The sequence below is a fragment of the Nothobranchius furzeri genome, chromosome 6 (genome assembly GCF_043380555.1).
Source record: "Nothobranchius furzeri strain GRZ-AD chromosome 6, NfurGRZ-RIMD1, whole genome shotgun sequence".
NCBI classification, from domain to species: domain Eukaryota; kingdom Metazoa; phylum Chordata; class Actinopteri; order Cyprinodontiformes; family Nothobranchiidae; genus Nothobranchius; species Nothobranchius furzeri.
Genome location: NC_091746.1, coordinates 57,148,532 through 57,166,608, shown reverse-complemented (window position 1 = coordinate 57,166,608; position 18,077 = coordinate 57,148,532). Strand labels below are relative to the sequence as shown.

The following is an 18,077-nucleotide window of genomic DNA, read 5'->3' as shown; positions in this document are numbered from 1 at the left end:
AATTCAAGACCCTCACCAACGCAGTGCTACGGTTTACATTCATCCATTAACTTGGCTGTTCTATCACAACCCTGGTTTATGTGTGGCAGATCACATCTCTTCCAGGAAAGACAAAAAACAATGTAAACGTCATCCACATCACCTAGTGCAATCATGACCTTGTGTTTCTTGCGCAGGGCCATTTAAAGCTAACTCTAAAGACAACTGGAGGATAGACAACAGGAAATACCTGGCCCAACCGGTAAAGTGGCACATCACAGAACACGAGAAAAATAAAAATGTACAGGGGAGAATATACAGGTGCCATTTTTAATCCTTAATCTCCTCGTGCAATCACTTCTGCGGCTAATAAAAATAAAGAATACACTTTTTCCCAATCACTTTTTGGATGACATTTCCAAACTATAAAAGAAAAAAAAAAGGCTCCCAGTTCTTTCACTGGAATTAACGGTCTGCTCTTGTGATTAGATTTGCTTTCGCTGCTGATTGGAGCCTACGAAACGCAAAGAACATTCGACAGCTTTAGATAAAAATGCACGGGACAGAAAAGAAAGAGGCAGTAGGGACTGTTGTGTAAAAGGCAACAAGCATGAAAACTAACAACGAAAAACAAAAAAAGAATAATGAGCATGACGAATGTATGGCCCTTACTCCCCCATCAAAACACACAAAAACAGTCATTGTCAGAGAGACCCGTTGTTTCTATCCAAGCCCACAGAATGCCTGATTAGGTTTGTAATCAGGGGTGATGTGGTGCTAATTTGCAGTCTTTTGCAGGTCCATTTAGTCCACTTTTAACTCTTCTTGAGTGCAAAAAGCACCAAAGCCAGCACAACTTTGCTCTTTAAAGTTCTAATAATTTACCCACCCATTTCCCCCACAAGGAAAAAGAAAGAAAAGAAACAGGGTGGAAGCAGGATTGTGTAGTCTCACACCACCATCAGTGTAGTGCACTTCTTCTTCCTACGCCAGATTCAACCTCCTTATTTTTTTAAAAGTGACAACTCCATAGCTAACATACAGGAATCTCTGAAAATCCCAGGCTGCACCCAAGGCCAGTTCTAATGTTTGGATTCAAGATTCCAGTAAAAAAGGAGAAATCCTCCTGGTTTTAATGGCACGGTTCCAGGCAACAGTAGCGGTTTTCTTATTTGGATGCATGACTGTGGCTTTGCTGTAGTTTTCTGTATTTCTCTATCCACCATTTGCAGTTATGCATGCAAGCCTCAACGTTAGTACATGTTATTATTCTGCATCTCCAAGACAGTTTGATGCAATAAAAATGCTCTTTTTTTAAATTCAGAATTCAAATGCAACTCTGAAAATGGATTTTAATGGCTTGTAATGATAAAAAATATGCATTTTTGTGTGTGTTTAGCAGCATGTGTGTGATGTTAGGAGGGGCTGTTGAATGCATTTGGAAATCTGAGTTTGTTTTGGCATTCTGGGGGAAAGTTTGTCACATTATATTCTGTAATTTTCATCATAAAGGTGACATGCTGGTTGTTAGATGGTTTTGTCACAGCACATGACCTTTTATGGCGTCACCGCCAATTATAATAGTAATCCATAAACAGGACTGTAGACAAACTTCTTAACCCTTTGATGCATGAATTATGAAATCTTCAACCATGATTTTTTTAACAATTTTTTTCATTCATCTTTAGATGTGAATGAAACAAATTTCAACAAATATTTTTTGTAAAATTTTATAATTTACTAATAATTTACTACATGTCTACCTCAGTGGACAGCGTGCATTCTGAGCATGAAATATGTTGGCTTGGCTTACTGAAGTCCAAATGGAGGGGCTCAAATGCAATAAAGTCTTCAACAGCTGTGCTTAATAGAAAAAACAAATAAATAACAATTTTGAGTACCTGTCCACTGTAGTGACCATTATGCATCAAAGGGTTAAACGTGGCTCCTGTTAGCGGTTTCTCTAAGCTAGGTTTCCCAATTGTCTGGTTGTTTTCAGATGAACCTTCCCTCCCCAAAAAACCAACAACAAATAAATTGAGTCGTTTTACAAACCATTACACACACAGCCAGCCAAGCAGCTGTAGCTTTTGTATTGCACGGATAAGATGAATCATTACAGCCAGTTGTTCTGCTATGAGGTCTTTGTTACATATCTGCAGGAACCCAAATACTGAGTGCATACTTAATATAATAAAAGAGAGAGTAGGGGTGGATTTGACTGGGGCAGATTCTCTGAATGAGCTAATGCCATGCCTGTGTGTACCTCTGCCATCAGTGTTCCGCTTGTACGTGAGTACACGAGCGCATGCATGCGTGGCAAATTTCCGTGTAATAAGATTTACGAGTGCTGCTTTTTGTGCTGGAAAACTCCTGTTGAGGAAGCACAGAGGAGGAGGAGAAAGGGTGGTGGATGAGATGCTGGAGTTAAAGAGAGAGAGAGAGAAGATGTGTGGGTTAAACGGATTTCACAATATGAGGAACATTCACTGTCCGTTCACCCTCAGTCCGTGTTCAAAACTTTCCACTTCCTGCTTAGGCGATGTGATGCCTCTGTCGCCCGCAGTGACTATCAGGGGTCCCCCCAGCGATCCGTCTACCCCCTCCAACCCAGATTCATCCTCATCTTCCTCCTGCTCCTCCCGAACTGCAGCTTCACCTTCTGCCTCTGCGTCGGCTCCCCTGGAACCGGGGCTGCCTTCTGTCAGCGGCGGGTCAGTCCTAAGGGGGTCCTTGCGTTCCAGGTACAGCCGTTGCTCTAGGGCCTTGAAGTCATGCTCAAACGGGAGAGGCACGCCGGACTGAGGGGCACCCAGAGCCAGGCTCAGACCCACGCCAGCACCCATGCCCATCCCCGCCCGGTACACCTCCATGCCATCAGGCAACATGGACTTGATCTTGGGCAGCCATCTCTTGCGGACCCGTCTCGCATTTGTGCACATGTCAGCAGCAATCACATTCATTTCACTCTCCTTGAAGTTGGGGTTGAAATTCTGACAGTAGACTGTAAATGACAGAAAACAGCATTTGGTACGAGTTCTCTAACATTTATTAAAGGATTTGAAGAATAAACTTACGTTTGACAGCGTTGAGGACCCTGCTGTCCAGAGGTTTCCTACTGGGATCACTGGTAGAAGAACGTATGCCTGTCCCACAGCTGTTCGCTAGAGTGTTTCTGTAGGAAGACGGTGTTAACACCAGGGGGCAGAGTCAGCAGTAGGTATATTTACAGAAGACCAGCATGGGAACAGCTATGTGCATTGCACAACATGGACACAGACAGAGCGTGAAAGTTAGTTTGTGATCACAACAGCAGGACTGGAGTCAGGCACAGATGTAAGACCAATGCAAACTTTTCAACCCAAATGCGCTTGTCGTTACACTCACCTGTCAAAAAACGTGGCTAGAAGACGGCGGAGCAGGACTTTGTGTTTGATGCCGGCACACAGATGACAGTTCATCAGCTGGCCTCTGGTCATAAACACCTGGGTGCCTGTGTTTCAAAGAACAGAGCAGAGGTTACAGAGAAATGCTTCCAACTGAATCAGTAAAGTAAGACTTGTCTCTCTTTTGCCCCAGTTTTGCTTTTAGAAAAGGATTAAGGCTTCATCAGCCGAAACCGGAGTCAGAAACTTAGGAAAATCTGGAAAATGATCAAAACAACTCACTATCAAACCATTAAAGAGAGTAAAATGAGCTGCAGGCTGAATTTGATCAGGTGATAACTTAACTTTAGCTATACTCTGCTGATGATACTCCGCGCTCAACGTGCCGAGTCATACCTGCTAGTGCTGAAATGCCAAAAGCAACATCTGAAATCTAAACTCCAACGTAAACTTTTTTTTTGTCTAGTCATACTTTTTCACCACCCCTACACTCCCTGAACTCTGTAAGGAGCATTTAGCAAACCCCCGGCAGGCAGTCATATGCTTTTCACTTCTGACTGACTTCTATCGAGACGCTCTTCCATAAAGGCCTGATTGATGACAACTGCAGAGATCGTTGTCCTTGTGTCACGGCCTTAAATCTCTCCAAAGAAACTCTGCAGCTTTGTTTTATTCCTTTCAGATGGACCGAGGATTAAATCCATTATATAATCCAATCGGAACAATTTGATCTACACCAACCGTTTCTGACCCTCTCCTGGTGATATAGTCTTTCAGTCAGAGCTAAGATGTTAACCGCAATGTGCTAACACCATTTCACCCGAATGTACACTCGTGCTTGGGTGCACGAAATCTGACACGTGGGACCTCAGCTTGGAGGTTGGCTCAATGATCAGGCTTCGTTTTCATTAGCATCAAGTGCTTCTGCTATCCCCCAACACCCTGGGTTTATTGGTTTGATGGAATTAAATAAGCAGAATCAGATTTCAAGAGGATTGAATTTTGAATCCTAAAAGCCGTTTTCATAGGCAAATCAGCGTAATACTGCCGCTGCAGTGTGTTTTATGAAAGCGCTGTGGCGGCATGGCGATGCGGCCATCTCGCGGATTTCATGCCGCCAACCTTGTTAGTAATATTACTGCTAGACTTGTGAATGAAGATGTCGCCTTGGCGCAACAGAGGGAGGTGTCATGATCATGTGTGGAATTACCGTCAAGCTCCGGCCGGCTACTACATTGAAAATGAGAGTAAACGCGTGCGTAAGTTTAGCTTTTGTTAACAGACTCAGCTGAGACGGCAAACTAGAGCGATGCAGAGCTCTGAAAGCTTCTCTCCGTTAGAGCTGGAGCTCAAATCACCAGAGAGTTCACGGGGGAATGTGGAGGACAGACACCTTTAGGAGCGGCTTCAATCGCAATAAATAAAGTTAATCCAAGCTAAAGGAAAGTCCGTGGCAGCACAGAGAATGCCCCCGCAACCCCTTCACACCGCCATTGCTTAGCACATGATCGCGCCACAGTACCGCCACAGTCGGACCACTTGCGAACGAGCAAAGGCTCCCTGATGACGCCTCAGCGTTGCAGCTAATTAGTGACAATGTTTTATAAAAGAGGCTATTGTGAACAGGTCCGGATGCTTTCAAGTGCTTTTTATTTTTGTGGGGAGTTTGCTCATAAAAATACGTTTTGTGCTTACTCCCGTGCCAAAAAGACAAAAGACAGGTGATGATGTTTTTGCCTTTGACTATGTCAAAACATCTAATGAACCACAGGGTGGAGTTCAAATAAAACTCTCCGACATGGAAGTGCATCCACAAGGGATTCGCTTTTGAAGTCAACCCAGTTCAAGATGGCCACCGCTGCAAACCACCCTTAGCAAAAGTAGCCACTGATCTACGATTTAGTCTTCATGCAGCTGGGAGTCATTCGCAACACATACTTTCAAGATTCTTACTAGATTTGACATAAATTGCTACAACTCCGTCACTTCTCAGCAAAAAAATTACACATACTAAATGTGTTTGCCTACCAGCTACCAGCTCCAGCTTCTCTCCTGGGTCCCCTTCAGTGTAGAGCTTAGGGTGGCAGCGGTAGCCAATCTGGCTTATGAGACTCGCAGGAAGAGCTACCAGGTCTCTCCGGATCAGGACGCAGTTACGACTCTCTAAGGACAAGGGTATGGCTGCCATCTCCGGCTTGTCTTGGACTAACAGAACCAAGAAGAAAACACAAGAGGATTTAACCACAGGAAAACAGAATTCTACACTTTTACTGAAATCTTTAATATAAAATCAAAGACATCAAGACTTAATTATTAAGGCAAGTTCAGGTAATCTGATGCACACTTAGATGTTTCAGACCGTTGCAGATGTATCCCAGATAAGCCAGGATGCTGCATTAGTCATTTGAGTTTTAGGGGCTGATGGGGGGGGGGGGATATGAGCGTAAGGTTCTTCTCCCCCCAAAAAACTTTTTCCCTGAACCTCCAGAATGAGCTGCACACAAGCGCAGACAAACACACATTACCAATCACAGCAAAGCACGTCCAAAATAGAGGATTTATTCTTTTGTGTGTTTGAAGATGATTCTACCATGCACACACACTTTCATACAAGGAAGATGAGTGTGTGTGTGTGTGTGTGTGTGTGTGTGTGTGTGTGTGTGTGCGTGTGTGTGTTTCTCAAATATCTACCAATGTCACCCTGCAGTGCTCTGACTGATTGCAGATAGAGTGGATTTCATCAATTTCTGAAACTCTAGACTCTAACAAAGCCGTGTCATGCCTTTCAGCTGCAGGGTGTAAAGATTTATGGAGTGTGTGTGTGAGACAGTGCACACTTCATGTTTGCAAGTAGAAATTTAGGCTAGTGTGTATGTGAATGCAAACATACACATATATACTGTCTTAACACATGCTTGTGTGAGTACAGATTTTCACATCAGCAGGAAATTTACGGTAAATAAAAAAGGAAACATTACAGAATGCAGTCCAGGGCAGCTGCTGTAGCTGCGATAAGGACTGTTGTTGGTCACAATGCACTCCATAAGGCTATCTTTAAGCTGAGGGAGTCCACACACACACACACACACACACACACACACACACACACACACACACACACACACACACACACACACACACACACACACACACACACACACACACACACACACACACACATTGGTGGCACAAGATTCTGCCCTTCCAAGATGTGCAAGATACATGATTTATGAAAGATTAAATAATGTAGCTGGGAAAAAATGAGTGTGCATCTTTTTTTTGTTGCAAAGGACAAAACCTCTACATTTTTTTCTGCAAGTCATGCCGAGTATTACTTTTAGATTTGTCCGATATCAAATGAATTTCCTATATTCAAGCCAAGGGCAGATGAAAAAGTAATGCACTTGGTTGGACTAGAAAGATAAAATTTGGTATAGAATTGGATTGTAACACTCAGTCCTTGATTTGAAAAAAGCTTCAAGTTATTGTTGTGAGTTCCTTGAGTTTGAGGTGAGACACACACACTAATAACACAGTAAAGGTAGAATATACAGCAATAATTTATTACATTCATATATTTTTAAAATAAAAAATATGATTTTTCTATAGTTCTTCTCAACACCTTTGGCAAGTGTATGGACAGTGCAAACAAAACAACTTCCTTTTTGCAAAATAAAAGACCTAAAAGAAAAAAGCTGGACTATGTCTGAACAGATTTTCATCAGCTTGTGCAATTTTGAAACGGATGTAGCTCTAGTTAAACTCACTACGTCACACACCCCATTAACACACACACACACATGCACATTATTACCCACAACATCTTGCGTGGGTTGTCATTAGTCACCATCGTACTCACTTCCGTAGGAGCTAGCCGAGCGTCCATAGATGTGACTGTAGCCCTCCTCTGCGATTCCGTCGTATGGCTCCTCCTCAAACTCCTCATCCTCGTTCTGATAGGATGTGGGACTGTCGGTGGTGGGCAAGCTGGACTCTCCAGGGCTGGACCTCTCTGCACCCGTCCCTCCCCCCGCCCCACCTCCTGCTCCACCTCCACTGGTCCCTTGAAGGTAGACAGAAGGCACGCCAGGGATGGGGGTCCCTCCAGATGCTGAATAGAAGAGCGCACTGGCCCTTGCCAGTCGACTCCCCAGCTCCGACGTGGAAATTTTGCTTTGCGTCAAGGGTGTTGAGATCGGCGTCGGTTCGCTGCCCTCAAGTTTAATCTTACGCTGCTGGATGAGGAGGGATGAAGTAGACCAGCCCGAAGATCCCAGAATGGTGGCCACAGATAGGCCATTCCCATTATTAAGAGGGCTCTGAGGCTCAGACCCCATTTCTTCTAAGGACCCTGCAGTTTGCGAGTCACAGTGAGGCGAGTTAGCCTTGAACATTAGGTCCATGCCCCTTTCAACTATGTGCTGAATCTGGAGGTAGCCAGCTGTGTACATGACAACCAGCTGTTCACTGGCTGCCATCGTTAGCTTCCCCGTGTAGCAAAACCCAAGGATCTGCTCAAAGCAAGCAGGCGTGACTGAGGAAGGCAACTCAAACTGGGTCTTGGTCGAGCTGCTGAAGAGGTCACGAAAGTAGAGGCTGCTGGCAGCCAGAACCGCCCTGTGGGCTTTAAACGCCTGACCTGGGTTGGAGAGAAAGGTGTTGATTAAAATGTCTCAAAGTCTTACTCTAAACAAAAAAATATATATATTAGCCCACCTTTAACCAGTATGGATACATCACAGTATTGTCCCTGCAGGCGCTGCTCATTGAGGGAACCCAGAACTGTGGCTCCAAAGTTCGGGATCTCCACGTGGAGCAGCTGGGACATGTTGGCCACGGAGAAGAGGCGTTTAAATATTCACTGCAGTCTCTGCCACCGAGAGAGGCATCTGTAAATCCAAAACAAAAAAAAAATGTATAGAGATATGAATGAGAAGGGGGAAAAGGGAAGCAACTGGTAAATAAAAAAATGTGCAAAAGATGAGCGGATAAGCTAAGAGAAGGCAGAGAGGCGACAACCAGGAGGACAAAGCAAAGGCTGGAAACAGAATGATGTGAGAAAACGAGTGCAGCTGAGGGAGAAGTGAGAGGAGTGTGAAGGAAAGATGGATCTGTGAAGATAGTGGGTGACAGTTTGAAGACAGGAGAGAGGAAGGAGGAGTCAAGTCACTCCACGGGAGGAAAAAAAAGTAAAAACAATACAGAGCCTACTGTAAGTGTGTGTGTGTGAAATGTTGTGGAACGTCTTAAGGCTATGTTGTCTGACATGACTTGAGTTCTAGGAACCCTGGGCTCGCTCCACAAACTCCACTAAACGTATCGCAAACAGTTTTCACAGCCGCGTGGACTTTGATGGTCTGGAAGTTCGCTGGGCAATAACTTCCCTCGACAGGTGAACGCTGCCAGTTCTTCATGTCAGAGTTCAGAGGTCCTCCTTCAGTCTGCTGACTCTTCACCTTTCGACGCTTTAGCCAGGATTTTATTTATTTATTTTTACTTTTTTAGGTATTACCTCAGCTAGTTCCTCGAATTACTTTGCAACACATTCTCCAGGAACATTCACACCTTCATTACATCCCTGAACCTTGTCTTTGTCTCTCCACCTCCTCTCTCCACACACACACACACACACACACACACACACACACACACACACACACACACACACACACACACACACACACACACACACACACACACACACACACACACACACACACACACACACACACACACACACACACACACACACACACACACACCAGTTTCATTATTGAGCAATGCTGCAGAGCAGTTTCCAGGAATACAAACTGAAAAAATGTCACCGCCTCTTTAACACACAAGTGCACACACACACACATGCTCTCTCTCTCTCTCTCTCTCTCTCTCTCTCTCTCTCTCTCTCTCTCTCTCTCTCTCTCTCTCTCTCTCTCTCTCTCTCTCTCTCTCTCTCTCTCTCTCTCTCTCTCTCTCTCTCTCTCTCTCTCTCTCTCTCTCTCTCTCTCTCTCTCTCTCTCTCTCTCTCTCTCTCTCTCTCTCTCTCGCCTTTCATATAGACACACATGCACTTGGGCTTACGTAAAAGCGTGCATGCATTAATACACAATCACACACACTCACACACACATGCACAGAAGCCTGCATAGGGACATTACTGTGTAACCTGGCACCCGAGCGCTCACCTGGAGGAATCGGCACATAACTTTCCTCTGCTAACATGCACAAATATACATAAAAACAGAGTGCTTACTGTTAGCCTAGACAGTTCTGACCTGTGTAAAGCCAGTCTTCTGGTTCAAACACACCGCCTTGACACATACAAACACGCCGGCAAAAGTCAGGAGCAGGACGGAGGAGGAGGAGTAGTTACAGACGGACGCAGAGAGCAGTCTGATATTCTCCGTCTGGCCGGCACTCTCTTTTACTTCAGGTGTCATTCCTCTAGTTTCAAAAGATGGCTCTCTCTGCTTTTCTGACTGACTTTCCTCTTTCTGTCTACATTCTCCTATACCCCATTCTCTCTATCTCTCTCTCCCTCCCTGCTCCCTGTCTCAGTGCCTCCCTCTGCCTCCTTGCCATCATCTCCCTCTTTGCTTCGCTCCCCTCTTTCTATTCTCCAAGGGCTGAATTCAACAAGTGCCGCTGTACAGAGGGAGATAGAGAATAGGGAGGGGGGCGCCAAAAAAAAAAGAGCAGAGCGAATCAATGATGAAAGGAGTGGGAGGCTCGCTGCGTGCATGTGTCTGCACGTGTGTGTCTGATCAATGCAGTATCTATACGTCGCAGGGAGTGGAAGAGAGAGAAAAACACAGGCTACAGTTACAGACTGAGACGGACACTGGGCAGAGCTGAAGAGAGTCCGACGGAGGGAGGGAGGAAGGGAGGGAGGGAGGGAGGCAGGGGAGAGTTGAGACAGAGAAAGTCATTTGAGGACAATACGAAAAGAGAAAGACAATTAGGTTGAAGCAACGTGTGCCCCTCCACACAGATGTCTACATGGCGACAGGAAGAAGAGAGGAGAGTGGCTCAGACAAAAGAGAAACGAGAAAAGCCTGCAGAGGTCATGAAAACCGTTCATTTGTTACACAGCGAATAGCGAAACTTCCAAAACGCCACTTTGACGCAAGTCTGGAGAGACTGCATCACCTTCTCCCTAGTAACAGACCCTGGAAGTGTTCATGTAGAGAAAGTTCTCCAAAAAGGTATTTTCCACTTTTTTTTAATAAAGACAATAGAAGAGAGAATGAGCAAGGGAGAGAGAGAGAAAATCGAGGTTTCACTTTTGAGCAAGTGTTGTGTATGTTCTGTGAATCATGCCAGGACATTTTTGCCAAACTCCTACACACACAACCAGAGAAGAAGCACTGTCTTCACACAAGGATATTTTGCACATGAATTGATAAATTAAATGATTAATTTACACCTCCGCTTTTGTAGCTTGGACTATTTGGGCGCCGTTTTGTTGTTCCCACTGGTACTTTTTTTGGGACGGGAAGCGAGAGGCCTCGGTGCGTGGACGAGGTGGAGACGGGGAGCTGGATGTTGCAGACCTCGTGGCTATGAGAAATAAAACTCCTATTAGAAAGGACGCTTAGTGGAAAAGATGAGCGTGGGAGGATACGAATTCAAAACAGTTGTGGCAGATGAGTGTAACAACTTCTACTGCATTTGTGTAGAAATAAAGAAGTTGTGTCACTCTTGCGTGTCAGAGTAAACCAGAAAAAAGCACAATGGAAATATCTCTATCACTTTTTTTTAAAATGAAATGACCTTGAAAATCTTTTTCAACTCGTAATATTCCATCTTGAAAAGAGAAATGAACAAAGCTGGCGCGGAGGATCTCTCCTGAAAGTGTAATTCATTTGATTCGGTGCCAGAGAAACCTCAACTGGAGAAAGTTTGCGCTAAACTGAACAAAACTTTTACTGTTCGGTCACAGCGGAAACATGAAAGTGAGGATATCACAAAGGGGGCTGAGCGCAGTGAGTCAGACTTTGGTTGCGAGAGCTTCGCCACAGCAGCGTGATATCTGCACGGCACATATAGGCACACACGAGTGAGCACACACAAAAAAAAAAGCTCGGGGAAACAAATCCGCAAACACACTAATGCAAACAGACATACACCAACTCCCCTGCTCTCGCTCTCCCTTTCCTCCCTCACTCTCACACAAACACACACAGGCAGGTAATCTCCCTGTGCACACTCAGCAATACACATTCTGTTTGACTGTCCGTCCCTCTGGGAAGCTTGCCAGACGGCTTGTCTCTCTGTCCGTCCGTCGGTTATTGTTACTATTGTGTCCTTACATTGCCTCTTGCTCCCTCTCCTCCCCCCGCCTCTCCATTTTCTCTACCCTTCCCATCCTGCATACCACGAACCCACTGTCTCTCTGCCAATTAATGCACACAGGGCTGCATTGCAGTGAAGTTGGCGCGTGCCACAGCAGCAAGCACAGTACAGAGTCTACAGACATGCATGTACGTGCCAGCCAGGCAGCGCGAGGGGGGAGGTGAGGAAGAAAGAGAGAGAGAGAGCAAAGGAGAGTGAACAAGGAATATGTTGACTCAGGCAGACAGCAGAGTGGAGTGCCACATATGCACATAGCTGCACATTCATGTAAGTGTGTGAAATTAAAACAGGGAAGCGTACATTAGCAGGGCAAAAGAGAAATTCACAGAGACACAAAACACGCAAGCATGCACATGCAGATTCCAGCCGACTGCTGCGTGCATTAAATACAGACTTTGCACATCCCCGATAAAGAAATAAAAAGCATGAACTCCCTCAACTTTCTTGTCCAACAACAGATTCTGACTAAAAATTGCATCCATGCTTTCTGTTGGGAGCATTTGTCAAAAAGTTTCATGATACACCCTGACTGTGATGTCGGGCACGCCACGTGGGGCGGTGCAGACGGTTTCTGAGTTCAGATGTGAGATTAAGATGCTGCTCCGGTTGTCTTCTGTCTGCTTTCTCTGAAACGTCCGTTTTAATCAAGGATTCATACCTACGCACAGCGTTATTAAGTGATGCAGCAGGCCCGGGCTTATTTGAATAATATGAAGACATGAGAGGATTCGCCAGATGGCAAACAAACATGTGCAGACTCACACACAATCACAAATTTTTAATTACTTGTTCTATTGTACTCCTAGATGACAATAGGCGGGCGGTTTAACATAAACCGGTTATCAAAATTGTTCAATATGGAAGTAAAGTTGGTAAAACGCAATGCGGATAACTAAAGTTCATAAAATAAGAAGGATGTTTCTTCACGGGAAACAGAAGTAATGAAACTGAGTCATCATAAGTCGTTTAAAGTGCAGCAACACTTAAGGAAAGCGACATGAATTAAGAAAAGCATGAATTTTTTTTTAAGTTGAGCCAAAGAGGAGCACATCCTTCCTTTCCTGCTAAAGTTGCCTCTATACAATCTCAATAGGAACAGTCCCCCCGTTATAAATATTCAGATCCTGCAGTTATTCTCATGTCTAAAGTGTAGCAGACAACAGATTCTATCCACGTTGAGACGGCAACGCTCCCTGGCAACAGCTCTACCAATCGTTTACAAGCGGGTGTCTGCCTGAGTCTGTCTGAGTATCATTATGGGATGTCGAGGAGAGAGAGAAAGAGAGATAGAGAGAGGCTGCTTATCACTGCTTATGTTGTAATGTGGCTCTCGTCTATAGATGCTGCTGGGTAAAGTTGTCTGCACATACTTCGTGATCAAAAAGATAATCTCTTGGTAAAAAAAAAAACGCAGAAAGGAAGAGGAAAAATTGCTATGATTCATGCAGTTACGAAACCAGGAGACAGCTATGAAATGATTTGTTGTGGGCTGATATTGTCTCCTAACTCTCCACTTGTGTTCGCTCAATATGCATCAATTAGATGCACCAATAATGTAGACCTAATAGAAGTCTGAAGAGAAGAGAAAAACAAAAAAAAATGTCTGACTTTAGGTTTATCAAACGGGATAAAGTTGTTTCAGGGGGGACAAAAGTAGGACTGAAACTCATGACAGTCACAAAGGAGGGGTTAAAATGTCAGCTGCAGCTCTTTTTAGTGTTGTCAGTGGGGCAGTCAACGTGATACGCAGATATCTAACCACTTGAAATGGTCCTGAATTCCCATTGGTAACTACATTAATGTAATTTTATTGAATCCCACCTCACTTTTTCATTGCCAAAAGTCTTCTGGTGTCAGACTAACATACATTTTACTCCGTTAATTACACATTTGGGCCATTTATTTTGCCTAAGTGCAAAATGTGATCTTTGTCTTTGCAAGGCCACTTTCACAAAACACAACATGGGTCTGAGACGTCTTGTCAGACTGTTGTAATAAGGACTCTCTGATACTATAGGTTTTTTTTTTGTTTGCAACACCAGGGAATGTTATGATTGTGCAACACTCAACACAGCAACGTCTAACATGACATTCACCACTGACAACAACAGGGCAGTTTTATCTATGTGTTGTGGGTCACTGGTTTGATTTAGCTGCAAACATTCAGCGGAAAGAGAGCGGGAAGGTAAGAACTCTGATGACAGATGAGTCTGCTTTGTGTTGCACATGTTCAAAGGAAAGCAGGTCAAAGGCAATGGTTGAGATTCTACTTTAGTGGTGCGAATGCAGCTATTGACTTGCAAACTCATCACCAGCAGGAAGAGCATTTAGTTTGCAAGAACAACCAATGTACACATTGGTACCTGTTGAGGTAAAACAATGAACTTGCCAAGAAGAAGGCTAAAATGCCCTGACAAAGTCATAAAAATTACACTTCGTCATTATTCCATCCAAGAGCCACAAAAATTCTAAAAGAATTCAAACTGCCTGAAATTATAAAAGAGGTCTTTCACTCATAATTTTAATTCATTTACGGTGGTCTCTAGTAAGAATGATTGCCTTGTAAATGCTAAATGGCCTGTATTTGTATAGTGCCTCCTTAAGGTTGGTTCATGCTTGACGCGTCCGCGAGGTCCGCACAGCTCCGCGCGGAAAAGTTGCATCATTTTGCGTCATTTTAACAATCACGCCCCTCCACCGCGCCTCCGCACGGCCCAAAATTTCCTCAACGCGCACCTGGGAAATTTTCTAACCACGCGGACGGTCGGATGCAGAAAAACATGGCGGACCGGCAAGAACTAGTTATGGCAGAGTTCGTAAATACAGACATTTGTATGATTCAGCTCTCAAAGATCACTGTGATCAACATGTTGTTAATAATTCTTGGAGAGAAATAGCTCGCACTGTCGGAAAAGACGAGGACGCTGTTAAAAATGCTGGAATGCCATGTTGTAAACAACAGTAATTTTTACTTCTACTATGGTGTAGTGTTGGATGCATGCCGTAGAGCTCCATGCTGCCCCGTTCAGTTTGGGAGAATATTGGCTCACCGCAGAGACGAGCCGCATGAACCATAAATGCTGCGAGTTGTGAAGCGCGTTCCATCCGCGAGCCCCATCACCAAGCGGAAAGTGAATGCGTCAAGCATAAACCAAGCTTTAGGATCCTACCCCCCCATCCCACCCCACCACCAACACCACCCCACCACCACCCTCACCCCCCAAGGCGCTTATTCACCCATTCACACACACATTCACACACTGGTGGGGATGAGCTACGGTGTAGCCATGTAGCCACAGCTGCCCTGGGGCGCACTGAGAGAGGTGAGGCCTGCCGAGCACTGGTGTCACTGGTCCCTCCGACCACCACCAGCAGGCAAGGCGGGTTAAGTGTCTTGCCCAGGACAAAACAGTAGCATTCTCTGGTCGGAGCCGGGATCAAACCTGCAACCTTCCGATTACTGGTGTTGAAAACAATCTCCAGTTCAGAGCGGTACAAAATGGGACCCAGGTTAGCAATGTTCCTGATGTAGAAGAAGGAAGAGTGAACAAGAGAAACCAGGGTGAGGACTGGGTCAAAGGTCATACCAAGATTACTGACACAGGGTTTGGTGTGAGAAGCAAGCTGACCAAGAGAGTGTCTGACTTTAGGAACCAGCTTGTCTGGAGCACAGATGAGGATCTCAGTCTTATCTTCATTCAGCTGTAGAAAGCTCCCAGCCATCCAGGTTTTAATAGGTTCTAAGCAGGAGTGTAACAGCTGCAGCTTAAACATCATGGAGCTTAAAGGAGATGTCATCTGCAAAATGATTTCTTCAAAAGAGCTCAGGGTGTGCTGGAGAAGAAGCAGATAGAGGAGGAATTGTAGAGGCCCCAACACAGAACCTTGCGGGACACCCTGGGTGAGGAAGGTAATGGAGGACCGAAACTTGGAAACAGCCACAGAGAAGGAACACTCTGACAGATAAGAGGAGAACCACTCCAGAGCAGTTCCTGATGGGCCTACACAGTCTCTCAGCCTCTCCAGTAGCAGGTGATGGTCAACAGTGTCAAAGGCTGCAGTCAGGTCCAGCAGGACCAGAACAGAACAGTCCCCTGGATCACTGTGGGTCAGAACGTCATTAGAAACCCTAAGAATAGCTTATTCAGTAGAATGAGCTCTATGAAAACCTGACTGGAAACTATCACTCTTTAGCCACAACCTTTTCCAAAATCTTGGAGATGAACACTAGTTTAGATATGGGTCTGAAGCTGCTTTGGAGAGCAGGGTCATGACTCTGTTTTGTAAAGAAGCGGGTAGATTACAGCATTCCTAAAGTAAACAGGGACGTGACCAGAAAGTAGGAGTACAATAAAGCATGTTTAGAGTCTGTTTCCGCCCAGATCATTTTAGGTGTGGCGCACCCTGTGCTTGATCAGAATCAGAATCAGAAGGTTTTTTTACATCATCTTCCTAGCAATGATTCATTTTAAACTAATACCACACTTCATACTATGATAAATATGGTCAGAATGAAAATATCAGAAATATCTTTTAGCTTAAATGCTATATCTGTTCTATTTTCCTTTTAGGGTTGTTTTACAGATAAACTTCTAAAAATGTTGGTTCAGTTTATTTTTGTTTAAGCATGAATATCAAAACTGTGTTAGTAGTTAGAAAAGCCAAGTAAAGGTTTTGAATCTTGGCTAATCCTCTCTGCATCGGAGAGAGAAAATAAAAGGTTTGCAGCTGATGAAAGCCTGATGAACACAACGGTGGTAAAAGGTGGTGATTTTTCTGCCATGGCAGAACAATGACGTAGATTTACATTGCTATGTTACATGTAGCTGCTGAAGCTTTGAACTATGGTGTGTGTGTGAAGATCACACTTCAAATGTTTCGTCCTTGCAGAAACAGTCATACCTGCTCTCTATGGCTAGACTAAAACCCACAACTCCTGTGTACCAAACAGCCTGCACACAAGTAAAATGGGTCAAAAGATGAAACTTTTAACAATGAAGACATTTATTTGAAAACTGAAAGCACAAAATAGATCATTTAGGCTGATGAAAAGATCAACTCTTATGACTAAGAAAGGTTATGTGCATTTAGATAAGAGGATTTGTAAAACTGAGAAGACTTTTAAGATATTTGGGACTGAATAAAATCGTGAGGCTCAGAATAATTCAAACGTAATGTCAGTTGCTGTTAGATTGCATGAACAGAAGTAAGAAAAGTGAGATCAAATCAATTGAAACCTACACAAGGAGCAAAACAAAAATATTCAGGGTTGCAAACAAAAAAGCTTAAAATCAGAAATATCCTGCATCAGATCAGTCAGTCAGATGAAGGCATACACAAATGGAAAGGGTGTGTGTGTGTGTGTGTGTGTGTGTGTGTGTGTGTGTGTGTGTGTGTGTGTGTGTGTGTGTTTGAGTGATCCTCCTGAGGCAAAGACATTGCTAATGAATGCCAAATGGCTGTGGGAGGTAAACAAAACAGTTTTAGTGGCGATTACCTCACACCAAAACACTAGTGACTGTAGCAGCATAGAACAGTGGGCACTTAGATGTCAACCCGTATACCCTTGAACATGCACGACAGCTTTTGGGCATGCAAAGAGAGAGCTGAAGACAGCAGCAGCAAACTGAGGAGAATGGTGCTCCTCTAAATGAAGACCTAAGCGGCTGGAAGATTTATGAAAGTATAAAAGAACAAACAAGGGAGTGTGAGTGGAAGATGCTAAAAGAAAGCAAAAAGAGAAGTGGAAAAGGCACAGTCAGAGTGAGAAAAGAGTTAAGAAGAAACGAGGAAATGAGCCAGTGATGTGACAGTAAAACTCTCAAAGACATATGAAGGAAAAATGATCAAAACAAAAACAAAAAATAAACAAAACCACTCATCTCCAATGATGAGGTCCTATTTTCGGAGTCAAAATTTACAGTAAATACAGAAGAAAAGGGGAATCAAACCTGACATGACACGAGAACAACAGGTAGGTTGGATTTTTCTTATTAAGCAATATTTAGCTCTTGTTGCAGAACTGCAAGGCCAGCGGGTCCTTCCAGGTTATGGCAACACATTATTAGGGTGACGGTTGAACGGCGAGGAAAATCTGGCCACAGGCTCACGTAAGACTGACATATTTTGAACAACAAGTGACACAAGTTCAAAAACTCCCTAAACTTAACAAATGAAAGGGAAGCTACACGTAAGCAACACAGGAAGAAGAGTACGGAAGAGAGAGCCCACCAGTCTGAGGTGATTCAAAAAGACACTCATAGAATGAATAGGCTGAAGGACATGAATCAGAGCTTTTGAGGTTGGGTTTCTTTGGAACAATTAATATCTTACCTGCTCTAGATACTAGCTCTTGAAACC

General features: G+C 44.2%; 1 protein-coding gene across 3 annotated transcripts in view; it reads right to left on the bottom strand.

The window, feature by feature from the left end:
- Nucleotides 1-2,239: 2,239 nt before the first annotated feature.
- The window catches only part of LOC107374665 (nucleus accumbens-associated protein 2), a 41,939-nt gene continuing 26,101 nt past the window's right edge, over nt 2,240-18,077 (bottom strand). Inside the window, exons 1-7 of one of the 3 annotated variants that reach the window (XM_054744407.2) lie at nt 9,638-9,840; nt 8,082-8,254; nt 7,225-8,004; nt 5,394-5,570; nt 3,367-3,472; nt 3,057-3,154; nt 2,240-2,983 (exon numbers count right to left, since the gene is read on the bottom strand). In XM_054744407.2, coding sequence (XP_054600382.1) covers nt 2,466-2,983; nt 3,057-3,154; nt 3,367-3,472; nt 5,394-5,570; nt 7,225-8,004; nt 8,082-8,193 — 1,791 coding nt within the window. In that variant the 5' untranslated portion in view covers nt 8,194-8,254; nt 9,638-9,840 and the 3' untranslated portion in view covers nt 2,240-2,465. Of the gene's footprint in view, nt 2,984-3,056; nt 3,155-3,366; nt 3,473-5,393; nt 5,571-7,224; nt 8,005-8,081; nt 8,255-8,576; nt 8,668-9,637; nt 9,841-18,077 lie in introns of those variants that run through there. The other 2 variants (XM_070552345.1, XM_054744406.2) reach the window with 2 other exon arrangements.